The 13,493-nt window shown below is 36.0% G+C and overlaps 1 protein-coding gene across 4 annotated transcripts in view; it reads left to right on the top strand.

The window, feature by feature from the left end:
• Positions 1-13,493, top strand: part of LOC116550956 (rRNA 2'-O-methyltransferase fibrillarin-like) — a 58,363-nt gene that overhangs the window by 13,721 nt on the left and 31,149 nt on the right. For all 4 annotated transcript variants that reach the window (XR_004268635.1, XM_032277165.1, XM_032277166.1 and 1 more), the window contains exon 2: positions 8,628-8,708. Coding sequence is in view for 3 of the 4 variants with exons in the window: in XM_032277165.1 (XP_032133056.1) it covers positions 8,628-8,708 (81 nt within the window). In the remaining variant the exon portion in view is untranslated. The remainder of the gene's footprint in view (positions 1-8,627; positions 8,709-13,493) is intronic.

Here is a 13,493-nt window from a genome sequence, read left to right on the forward strand (position 1 = left end):
GGTTACAGTGCAACCATGCCTCAACTTAAGTGGGTTATTTTGTGCAAAGGGCAGCAGTGATTAGCAGTTTGACATGCCAGACACTTCTGGCCAATCCCATCTGTTTTAGAGGTTAAAAAAGCACACCTTTATGAGCTGATGGATTGATTTGTGTGCCCGTCTGGTAAAGATTAGAAGTCCAAGGCCAGTGCAGTAAATGTCAGTTATAGAATATTATACTTTCTTGGTTGGCTCATTGTTTTAACCGTCAACTGTTTTATAATGGGGATAACTGCTGTTTATAGAGTTAAATGCAAGATAGGTTGGGGAATAGGTGAGGGAGGAAGAAAAATATTTCCTAGGTGAACTTGTGAATTAACATATTCCATAGCAGGTGTTCACATTTTAAATCGAGTGTTTGTGACCTGTTCCTTACAGTTTCACTCACATTGTTCTTTTCTGAGTGTTATCTGAGCAACACTGCCAGTCCAGGATTCAATTTTGCATACAGAATTAGTAGATTTGTTTATTTAGGTACTTCTTTTTAAAGGCATAATAATTTTTTACTGACCTCCTGAACAAGGGAAAATAAAATGAAAATCACACACACACACACACACACACACACACACACACACACACACAGAGTTCTGTGCTCTTTTATGTGGTCAGTCAGGTGCATTAACAAGAGGAGACACAGGAGAGGCTCAGGAAAACAAAGTTTATTATACTCGTGAGTTCTCAAAGGCACAGCATTACATTCAGGGCCACGTGGGAAAGCCTCAGCATTGGTTGAGAGGCCAAAGGGGCAGGAGCTAGGAGGGAGGCCAGGCCACAGCCATTTCTGGAGTATCTGTGGTTTTAAAAGCAAGTCAGGGCAGGTAACCAAGTTTAGGATTAGCTAGTTTGCATAAGCTATAGGTAAATGCTACTGCTACTGCTAATAATAAGCTATACGTATATAATAATAATAGCTTTGAATAAGTTATAGGTATACAAGTTCTAAACTATAAGATCCCTAGTTTTTCTGGTATCTGGTCCTGAAATGATGAAGGCAGAGGAATATTGCCTGCTAGGTGTATGGGCCAGGTAGTGGAGGTATAGCTGTGGATTGGTTAGTTTGCATGTGAAAGTGCTGAGTCCTTTGTCATCTCTAAGAATTGGCTGTCATCTCTTCCCAGCCAGAATGGAGTCAAAACCATCATAATATACATAACATAAGAAACATAAACAATACACACATATATACTTGCTTTGAGGGTAGGATTTACTGTGGTCACGTGAGTTTGAAGTGTGTTTGAACTTAGACTCTAACCCATTTCTTCATTGAAAGCTGTTAAGTGTGATGCCTTTGATATAGCTCATTTTTAGTTCTAGATTGTAGCCCATTTAAAGATACACAAATACTAGGCTGTGGTTATAGAAATTGGCTCCAGCATATCCTGATATCCAGGGAAAGGAAAGATCCCTATCTTATGTGAATGAAATCATCAGATGTTGTACTCATAGTCAATGAACTTAGGAACATAAAGTATTCATTCAGTCTTTTGTGAAAGGCAGAGAATGTTTGAGAAAAACAAGTTATCTTTATCAGAATATTCTTCCTGAGGTTTGAGTTCAAATAAATGTAGCCAAGAACATTGGAAACACATTGGAAAGTTCTGATTGGTCTCAGTAGCTTATCCTTGTCAAAGAATGTGAACCATGAATTGCCTTTTACCTAGTTACACAGATTATATAGTTCATGTCTGACTCTGTATTGCTTTTATTGAAAGAAAATTGAAATACATGAAGAAGATGCCACTGAAAGTTATCCATAGATGATAATAGTAATTCGTGTTTTATTAAGTATATGTATGCATTTATTTTTAAACTAAACTAATCCGAAGTGAATTGGCTTAACTTATGGAAAGACTGAGAAATTTTGTTTCTCATTTACAGAGGACAAAGTGACATCATGTATTGGAGTTTATTTAGGCGTATGTTAATGAAATATGAATCCATCCTTGTGTTCTTTGTGGAGTAGCGTCACTTGAAATGATTTGGATCTAATATAGATTTGAGTGAAAAAATTTTGCCCTTCTCTGCAGGGAGAGAAGATGAAGAAGCATAAATTTTTTAATATAATTGCTTCTCTTTCATTAAATCATTTGTAAGTTGCAAAAGATTTGCTTGAGTAGTGAAAAGTGCTTGGATAGTAAATTAAATGTAAGAGATTTACCTGATTTAATGAGTGGAAACTGCTTAAATGAATCTCCTGGTGATGTAATAAACCTGAAACAAACACTTGACATTCTGCAAATGTACTAGTATTATAAACATTTAAAAAGTACCCTGAATTTTATTCTTTTGAGTTCCTTCCCTTTTCTCCAGTAACTTCAAGTGCCCTTAATATCTAGTTTGTGTTACAATTGCATTTTACAAAGCTAATGGAAAATATTTTGTAGGGTTAACTTTGTTTGTGTGTGTGTTTTGATATACTCTGAGATTTTGGAGAATACACATAACCCCTTTAATCTATGGTAGTTAATTTGTCAATCTATTGTACCTCTTTTCTGTACAATTAATGTGGTATTATTGGATTTGAGAAATGTAAAGTATGCTCCTGTAAGCAAATTAGTTAAATATATGCTTGTTTAGGTTATAAAAAATGAAAGCAGGAACTCTTAACATACTTGGCATCCTGTGTTTGTAATTCTTGTCCTAAAACTATAGCTTTGTAACCTGAATATTAGTTGTTAGAAACTTTATAAGACAATGGAAAAATAATGGCCCTATATTATATTTTGATTCTAAATGCTATTAGGTTATAGAATTGTTGTTTTCCTCTATTTAGGCAGGTTATTTTTAAGAAGAAAACCATAATATATGATGAACTTACTCAAATATATATTTTAATGTTGTTTATATGTTTATAAAATGAACATGTATGTGTGTGTATGTTTATGTATTTGTGTGATGTATTTTAAGTAGAGATGTCTACACCTGTTGATTGCATTAAGCACTTGGTGTCTCCTAATGATGGATGAAAAAGGTGCTGCCACACTGTCTAAGTGGATCATTTCTCCTTGGTACATTGCATACATTCTACATTTTTCTATTCTGTGACCTTGCAGTCAGTGACTTCAGCCCAGAATAGTTTCAAAGTCATGTAAATGAATGCAATTAAGGTATTGCCTATCATCTTACATAGTTCAGATGGAACCTTATTGGATAGAGAGTTTTATTTGCTTTATGAGAAAGGTCAAAGTAAGGTTAAATTTTATTACATAAAATGATTTGGTAATGTTTTTACTTAGCTCCTAAAAAAGTAGTGTCCTTAATAGGAAATGATAATGCTTTATATTTTCTAATCACCTGGAGGTCTCTTCAGGTTTTGTTTGTTTTTGTTTGATAGTTATAAACTCTATTTTGAGGAGATGCCTTCTGTCGACTTCCAAGATTTTGGGAACATGCTGCCCTTAGTCCTGATTCTAGGTACCTTTGACTTATACACATAGGTGGCATGCCCTATTAATGATGTAGGGTGGCTTTCGTGTTGCTGATATGTAGGCATACTTCATTTTATTGTGCATAACTTTATTACTCTTTGAAGATAACCTTGTTTTTTACAAATTGAAGGTTTGTGGCAGTCCTGAATTGAGCAAGCCTATCTGTACCATTTTCTCAACAGCATGTTTTCACTTTGCATCTCTCTGGTCACATTTTGATAATTCTCACAATATTTAAAACTTTTTCTTGTTGTTATATATGTCATGGTGATCTGTCATCAGTGATCTTTGATATTACTATTGTGACTGTTTTGGGGTATCATGAATTGTGCCCACATTAGCCAGTGAAGTGAATTGTTCATTGTGTTCTGACTGCTTTACAGACTGGCTGTTCCCCCATCTCGTCTGCCTTTCCTTGAGCTTCTCTGTTCCTTGAGACACAACAATATTGAAATTAGGCAAAATAATAACCCCATTATAGCTTCTAAATATTCAGCTGCAAGGAAAAGTTACAGGTCTCTTACTTTAAATCAAAAGCTAGAAAAGATTAAGCTTAGTGAGGAAGGCATGTTGAAAGCCAAGGTAGTTTGAAAGCTTTGCCTCTTGTGCCAGTTCACCAAGTTGTGAATGTAAAAGGAAAAGTTCTCGAAGGAAATTAAAAGTGCCACTCCAGTGAACACATGAATAATAAGAACACAAAGTAGCCTGCTATAGTTTGGCTGTGTCCCCACCCAAATCTCATCTTGAGTTATAGTTCCCATATTCCCCATATGTCATGGGAGGGACCCAGTGGGAGATAATTCATTCATGGAGGCAGTTACCCCCATGGTGTTCTTGTGATAGTGAGTGAGTTCTCATGAGATCTAATGGTTTTATAAGGGGCTTCCCCCCCCCCCACTCCCGCTCGGCACTTCTCCTTTCTGCCACCTTGTGAAGAAGTGCCTTGCTTTCCCCTCACCTTCTGTGATGATTATAAGTTTCCCGAGGCCTGCCAACAATGCAGAACTGTGAGTCAATTAAACCTCTTTCCTTTATAAATTACCCAGTCTCAGGCCTTTCTTCATAGCAGTGTGAAAACGGACTGATAGCCTTATTGCTAATACGGAGAATATTTTAGCAGTCTGGATAGAAAATCAAAGCAGCCATAACATTCCCTTAAGCCAAAACCAAATGCAGAGCAGGGCCCTCACTCTCTTTAATTCCACAAAGGCCAAGAGAGATGGAGAAACTATAGAAGAAAAGTTGGAAGCTAGCAGCAGCTTGTTCATGAAGTTTAGCGAGAGAAGCTGCCTGTATAACATAAAAGGGCAACGTGAGGCTAATCCTGATGTAGAAGCTACAGCAAGTGTTCAGAAGATGTAGGTAAGATAATTGATGATGATGGCTACACTAAACAGCAGATTTTCAGTGTAAATGAAACAGCCTTCTGTTGGATAAAAATGCCATGTAGGACTTTTATAGATAGAGAGGAGAAACCAATGCCTGGCCTTAAAACCTCAAAGAACAAACTGACTTTTTTGTTAGGGGTTAAGACAGCTGATGACTTGAAGGGGAAACCAGTATTTATTGGCCATTACAAAAAATCCTAAGCCCTTTAAGATTTATACTAAATCTCCTCTGCCTATGTTATGTAAATGGAAGAAAAAGCCAGGATGACAGAACATCTGTTTACAGCATGGTTTGCTGAATGTTTTAAGCCTCCTCTTGAGACCAACTGCTCAAAAAAAAAAAAAAAAAGATTCCTGCCAAAATATTACTGCAGATTGACCACGTACTTAGTCACTCAAGAGCTCTGATGGAGATGTACAATGAAGTTAATGTTGTATTAGTCATGGCTGCTAATACAGCATCCATTCTGTAGTCTGTGGATTGAAGAGTAATTTCAACTTTCAAGCCATAGTATTGAAGAAATACATCTTGTGAAGCTATAGCTGCCATAAATAGTGATTCCTCTGATGGATCTGGGCAAAGGCAACTGTAAACTTTCTGAAAAGGATTCACCATTCTAGATACCGTTGAGTACATTTGTAATTAATGGGAGGAGGTCAAAATATTAACATCAATAGGAGTTTGAAATCAGTTTCTCCCATCCCTTATGGATGACTTTGACAGGTTCAAGACATCAGTGGAGGAAGTAACTGCAGATGTTGTGGCAATTGCAATAAAACTAGAATTAGAAGTGGAGCCTGAAGATGTGACTGAATTGGTACAATCTCATGAGAAAACATGAATGGATGAGGAGTTCCTTCTTATAGATGACCAAAGAAAGTGGTTACTTGAGATGGAATCTACTGACGAAGATATGGTGAACATTGTTGAAATAACAAAGGATTTAGAGTATCATGTAAACTTAATTGATAAAGCAGTGACAATGTTCGAGCATGGCCTGGAATCCTGTGGCATCCACAAAATTACCTTCAACTCCATGATGAAGTGTGATGTGGACATCTGCAAAGAACTGTATGCCAACACAGTGCTGTCTGGTGGTACCACCACGTACCCTGGCATCTCTAACAAGATGTAGAAGGAGATCACTGCCCTGGCACCCAGCACGATGAAGAACAAGATCATTGTTCTTCTCGAGCGCTAGTACTCTGTGTGGATCAGCGGCTCCTTCCTGGCCTCACTGTCCTCCTTCCAGCAGATGTGGATCAGCAGGCAGGAGTATGAAAACTTTTCTGAGCAAGTTAGATTTTGTCAATAAAGGATTTAATACAACTAAGTCACAGTCCACCTAGAAGCACTTGCAGTGGACCCTCCATCGTCCACCACAAATGCTTCTAGGTGGACTGTGACTTAGGTTTTGTCAAGACTAACTTGCTCAGAAAACAAGATGAGAGTGGCATGACTTTTTTGTTTTGTTTTGTTTTTTATTGGCTTGATTTAGGATTTAAAAACTGGAACTGTGAAGGTGACAGCAGTCAGTTGGAGCGAGCATCCCCCAAAGTTCTACAATGTGGCCGAGGATGTTGATTGTGCATTGTTCTTTTTTTAAATAGTAATTTCAAATATCGTGAAATGCATTGTTATAGGCAGTCCCTTTCCCTCCCAGAAGCCACCCCACTTCTCTCTAAGGAGAATGGCCCAGTCTTCTCCTGAGTCCACACAGTGGAGGTAATAGCATTGCTTTCGTGTAAATTTTGTAATGCAAAATTAAAAAGAAATTTTTTTAAAATCTTCACCTTAATACTTTTTAATTTTGTTTTATTTTGAAAGATTAGCCTTTGTGGCTACCCGTTATTTGTTCCTCAACTTGAGATATAAGAAAGCTTTTGGTCTTCCTGGGAGTGGGTGGGGCAGCCAGGGCTTACCTGTACACTGACTTGAGACCAGTTGAATAAAAGTGCACACATTAAAAAAAAAAAGAAGAAATCATTACAGACACCCCAACCTTCAGAAACCACAAGCCTGAGCAATCAGCAGCCATCAACATGGAGGCAAAGTGTCCACTACTGAAGATTAGAACTCTCTGAAGACTCACATGATTGTTAGCATTTTTAGCAATAAAGTATTTTTATATTAAGGTATGTACATTGTTTAGACATAATGCTATGGCACATTTAATAGGCTATAGTACAGTGTAGACATAACTTTTATATGCACTGGGAAACAAAAAAAAATTGTGTGTCTTGCCTTATTATAATATTCACTTCGTTGTAGTGTTCTGGAGTAGAACCCAGAATATCTCTGAGGTGTACCTTTATGTGCTTAGAGGACTTGCATTAGTGCCTGAGTACCATGCCTGTTGGTATAGGATATCAGACAGTGACACTAGAGTCCCAACTCATCTGGGTAGAAAGAACACCGCCACCACCCCCCAGCCAGGCTGAATCTCTTGGGCAGAGGATTAGGAGAACATTGAAATAGATACTGGAGGAGTGTTACTAATGAAGAACTGACAGTGAATGAATGGATGAGAGAAAGAGAGAGAGAGAGAGAGTGAGTGTGTGTGTGTGTGTGTGTGTGTGTGTATAGTAACTAAAGGGATGTATTTTTCATTGTAGTTGGTCCATATAAAACTACCATCTTCTCTTTCATGGTATTATTTTTACTTAAGCCTGACATATTAATTGATTAAGGCTCTATGATTCATTGATTTCATTTATCAGACATTTACGGAGTATCAGCTGTATGCCCTGCACCATGCTGAGTATTGGGGACTCACAGACACAGGAAGAATAACCATAAGCAAGATATAGACTAAGTAACCTACAGGTATAATGGTGAAGAGCCTGCTTGGTTAGGATGTTGGGGAAGTATTATGCTAAGAAATTTGTTACCTTTGTGTGGTTTTAAGGAGACTGAAGGGTCCCTGGTAAAATGAAATGAAAATGAAAAATAGCTACTTCATTTTGGGAGGTTAGAATTCTGGTTTACAGATTTATTTTTAGTCAAAGCTATAATCTTTGAGAATTGATTTTAGTGTATAGACTATGAATTGAGAATTCTAGAAGTGTAAATCAGATATAAGTGTCATGGCTGATATAAATTGAATGCTGCTATAGTGGTATCAGGGAGTTTGCATGATACCTTCGTTACCACCAGCTAGCTTCACTCTCCATTGACCTATTGATCAAAATAATGTTTCCTCAGCCACCACAATGTTAACTTGTTTGCTGTATCTCTTACTGGCCAAAAACTTTGATCCACTCTTTTGTTCCTGAAAGTATGAGCTTTTCCACATCGGTGTCATTCTGTATCTAGTATGGTTCTAATTCTCAGTTTTACATTTTCGGTTCCTAGTGATACAGAAAAGAAACAAGGTGTTTCAAACTCTGCAATGACTATTAAATAATTCTAATACTTTTTTCTCCCAGAATCCTTGACTGAAATTCCTCTTTATCCTTGATCTTAACTTTTTACATCATTGACAATAGGGACAGTCTTTACAGTAGTATAAAAACAGATAGGTAGTGTATTCTGGTAAATAATTCTGTCATGAAGTTGTTTCGTTATACCTGGTCAACCACTTTGCCCAAAGAAAGCATGTATCATGAAGTATATAAATACTTTTTTTTTTTTTTTTTTACCTTGCAGTATATCTTATCTTTTTTGTTGATTTTTGAGATGATTTAGTTAGTAGTTAAAATTTCATTATAAAACAACTCTTTGAGATAAGGTGCACTTGAAGTAACACTTATTTCTCTTAATTTTCAGGAAGTGTTTGGATTGTGAGCTATTTCAGAACTCTGTTCTCAGGACTCATTATTTTAACATTTGGGAGAAACACAACCAGAGGTATTGTCTTTTGTCTCATTGCTCCATTTTTAAAAAATGTTATCAAGCCTTTCCAATTGTAAAAAAGTAAGACTGCTATGTCACATTTTGTTGTTTATGTTTTCTTTAACTTTTAGATATTGATAAACTAGTTTGCCATTTGTCACAAAGAAGATGTTTATATTTCAGTTTTGGTAGATCAGAATTTTGTGTAAGTGAATAAAAAGTCTGGTTTAAAGAAAACCAGTTTTACCTATTGTAAACACCAAGGTATTTGCATTTTACTTTACTAGTATAGAACTATTTTAAAGAATGTATGGATTTAAAAATGAGATACATAAAATTCCTGTTTATCTAAGACAGTGTGAAGTACACATGAAATATTCAGGCAATCTTAAAATTCTTCCTGCCTGTGACAGCTCCACCTTCTAGTGTAGAGATCAGCTGCCATCTGCATTTGCATCAGTCTCTCTTCAGGTCCCATGGACAGATTCAGTGAGGCTACCTGGTTCTACCTCTGAACAACCATTTGCTAAGATCCCTCTTTGCTTTATCATTTGTGGATAGATTGGCATAGCATAATAATTTATCTGCTTGTAGACCCAGAGTGTCAGGCCATGTGACATATTACTAGGAAGGCAGATTATGTTAAAATCATCTGTTGAGAAACTTACTCACTTTATGCTTTGTCTTTTGTACCTTATCTTAGTCCATTTGAACTGCTGTAACAAATAACCGTAGATGGGAGGCTTATAAACCACAGAGGTTTATTTCCCACAGTTCTGGAGGCTGGAAAGTCTAAGACCAAGGTGCCGGCAGATTTGGTGCCTAGTAAGGGCCTGTTCTTCATAGATGGCTGACTTCTCACTGTAACCTCATATCACAGTAGACGTGGCCAGAAAACTCTTGGGACCTCTTTAAAAGGGTACTAATCCTGTTCATGAGGGCATTGCCCTCATGATCTAATCACTCCCCAAAGGCCCCACCTCCATATTACCCTCACGTTGCAAACATGGTTTCAATTTATAAATTTTGGGGATACACAACATTCAGAACATAGCATACCTCATAAACCCCTCAAGGATATACCAACCAGTTTGACTGATGTCAATGGTGAACATAGCCTTCTTGATCTATATCCAAGGCATCCTTCTTAATGTTCAACTTTATACCTCCTATGTATCTTGTGTTTTCCTTCTCAGACTTTTGCCCACTGTCTTGCTTGGAATAGAAACAGATAAAGGAAGGATACAATATGTTTAATAAAATAAGGTAGTAGTTGTTAAGGTAGTAGTGAATTGGCCATCTTCTTCTACTATAATATATAGTTAGCTTGGTGAGCTGCATATTCATGATTTATATTCGTATGAAATAACACAAAAATCAGCTTTTACGTATTTTCTTAATCACTGTCAAGCAGTGTGAATTTCTGTGTTGGTTGAATATAGTCTTTTAATAAGTCTCCCCAGCACACCGCATTGAACTTTAAAATGGAAACTTTGTATTTAGTTTAATTTGATATATACTTTATCAGTAAAATATGTGATCAGAAACTCGGGATTTTATGGAATTTAGAGTTACCTTTTCAAATTAAAGACAAGAATGAACTATTATAAACATTTCATATAAACATTCACGCTTAGCTATAAAGATGAAATATGTAATTTTAATGCTAATATGAATTATCAATTCATCAAAGTTTATTGTTTATTGTATCTCAAAGTTAAGGGTATGTTTGAATAAAGTTGTAGTTATTCTTTCTTATTAAAAAGAAACTGCACAGAAATTGAAAGTTTAGCTGAAGGATTAAATCAAAAAATTCTCATGTATATTCAAGATAGGAATTAGTTTTAAGTAATTATTTTGAAAAGAAATCATAATGCATAAGGTCCTTTTAAGAAAAAGCTTCTTACTTTTATAAAAAACCTACTGAAGTATAACTTCATGTAATCAAATAGACAGCCTTATTTGCTAGCTTGATTTTTTTTTTTTATGTAAGTATAGTCTGAGTAACTGGCACCCTACTTCAGAAGGCTTACTCTGTTTGTGTATTTTCTAGTCAATACTACCCTTATCCACCCGAAACTAGTCTTTGGCATCTTTTACTATAGATTAGTTTTGCCTGCTTTAAACTGTATAAAGTTGGAACCATATCATATGAACTCTTTTGGGTCTGATCTTTTTGGTAACATTATATCTGTAAGAGTTGTCCATGTTGTGCATGTTATTTGTTTGTTCCCTTTAAATTATCTTTATTCTGTTCTGTGATTATACCACCGTTTATCCATTCTACTGTAAATCGACATTTAGTTTTCTTTCCAGTTTGTGGCTACAAATAAGGCTGCTGTGAACGTTTTGTATCTTTTGGTAGAAATAAGCTTTCATTTCTCATTAGTACAGTATAAGCACCGGAGTGGAACTGCAGAGTGGTGGGATGTGCATGTTCGTAACTTTAGAGTAATATGCACTTAGAGTGCTTTTAAGGATGTTTAAGAAATGTCAATCAGTGTGTCTTTTGCTGATGGTAGATTCTATAATTAGATAGACTTATTATTCTTTGACTTAATGTAAACTCCAAAGTTATTTCTAAGGAGTTATTTAAATTTTTCCATCTGTTAAAAGATAAGTTACCTGCCTTCTGATTCCATTATAATATGTATTTGGCTCACAAAACCTGGGTTTGTTCTAACCCTATTGAAGGAAAATAGGACACAAAACCTTACTCTGTGCACTTATGGTTGTGTGACTCAAATACTGAAAGTGGCTTCTGAAGCAAACAGACATAACACATATTGAAGGCTTTTTTATTAGTTGAATATTTGGGCACCTCTTTGAATATTTGAAGGAATAGATATTTTGAGTTACAAAACACTTATTTCAGCATTCTTGATAAGTGTTTCTTGTGACCTTTGTGTTTTTATTACTCTGGTGATTAAACTGAAATTATTCATTCTAGCATTTATGTATTTGAGAAATGTTGTATTAATCTTTTTCCAGGTCTTTTCTATGGAGAAGTTCTGTTCACTAGAAGTATAATGTGAACTATATTATGTAACTTTAAATTTTAAATGTTAAAGTTTCTAGTAGCTATGCTATGGTTAAAAGTAACTGGTCAAATTAAGAATATATTTGATTTAACCCAGTATCTGCAAAATGTTATCCTTTTAATGAATAATCGGTATAAATTATGAGATGTTTTACATTCAAACAGAATGTAAGTGTATACTGAATTTTTGTAATCCGGGTGTGTTTTTACTCACAGCTCTCTGAATTCTGACTAGTCATCTTTTAAGTGCACAGCAGCCACATGTGTCTAGAGGTTGCTATATTAGACAGCACAGCTATGGAGTTACATTTTGGGTGTTTAAAAGACAGTGCTTTAGTCAAGTTTAAGTCTAGTTAAAATTACCCTTAAAAATCCAATAGGAAGATGCCATGTCAAATGCTGAAGTACTATCTTGAAGTAAGTTTCAAACAGCCTATTTTTCCTTCTATTTTGGAATAAATAGTATTTTCTTTGGTTGAACATCAGATAAAACAATTAGCCAGTGTTTAGGAGGCATGTTGAATGACAGATATGTATCTTTAAACTATAAAATCAAAATCTGTAACAGCAGATTCATATCTTCCATCTTACTCCAGGCTATATTATACTAGGTAGAATTTTACTTTTAGGGGAAATGCATTTTTCTTTTTTTTTTTTTTTAAAGCATGGCTAGTTTAATAGAATGGGATAAATTGCCATATGATATAATGCCACTACATTTAATAAAATAGGTCAGCTTACAGATAGTTTGTATGTGTACATATAGATGTACCTATGACTTTTCATTATGTAGAATAAAGTTTACCTAAATTTTGAGGGTTACTGTTTCTTCGTGTTTATTTTTGCCAAATGTGAAAAATCAGGACTACAAACTATCTCACATGAATGTGGGTTTGTTTTTGCCACCAAATTGGTTTTTAAAGCTTCTTGATGTTCAAAATTGGGAATGTGGATAAGGGACTATTGACCTGTGAAAACAGTCAATATGGAGACTTATTGTGGAGGGAATAGCCCTTTGAGCAATAGATAGCATAATCATACTATACCACTTGTTTTGAGTCACAGATCTGGGGTACCATAGTTGTTTTATAGCCCTACCCCCAACACATTTTTGATAATACTACCTCCACACTCTTAAATGAAATTGCTGTTCTTTTTGACACTCAATTCTTATTGGCCATTAAGAAAATAAAATTATTCCTGTGCTCAAAAGTCTTTACCTTACCTTGTGTAAAACTAAAGTCCTTGCATTAGCTGAAAAGGCATCTTCTCAGTGAAACCCTCCCTGGTGACCACACAATTCAAACTGGAAGCCTCCTCTTTTTCCTCTATCCTTTATACTGTTGTCTTTTTCCACAGCAGTGAACACTTTTAAAAATACAATGAAATTCGTGTTTCTCTTTAAATTGTGGTTTATTGTTTAATCTTTATAAAATTGAAACTCCCTGAGGGCAAGAATTTCTGTTGTGTTCATTACTGAAAAATCTGAAGAAGCGGCTGGGCACGGTGGCTCATGCCTATAATCCCAGCACTGTGGGAGGCCGAGGCGGGTGGATCACGAGGTCAATAGATCGAGACCATCCTGGTCAATGTGGTGAAACCCCATCTCTACTAAAAATACAAAAATTGGCTGAGCCTGGTGGTGCGCGCCTGTGGTCCCAGGTGCTCGGGAGGCTGAGGCAGGAGAATTGCTTGAACCCAGGAGTCGGAGGTTGCAGTGAGCCGAGATCATGCCATTGCACTCCAGCCTGGGTAGCAAG

This window comes from Sapajus apella, unplaced genomic scaffold, assembly GCF_009761245.1.
Source record: "Sapajus apella isolate SASKATOON/1434 unplaced genomic scaffold, GSC_monkey_1.0 scaffold8, whole genome shotgun sequence".
Taxonomy (NCBI): domain Eukaryota; kingdom Metazoa; phylum Chordata; class Mammalia; order Primates; family Cebidae; genus Sapajus; species Sapajus apella.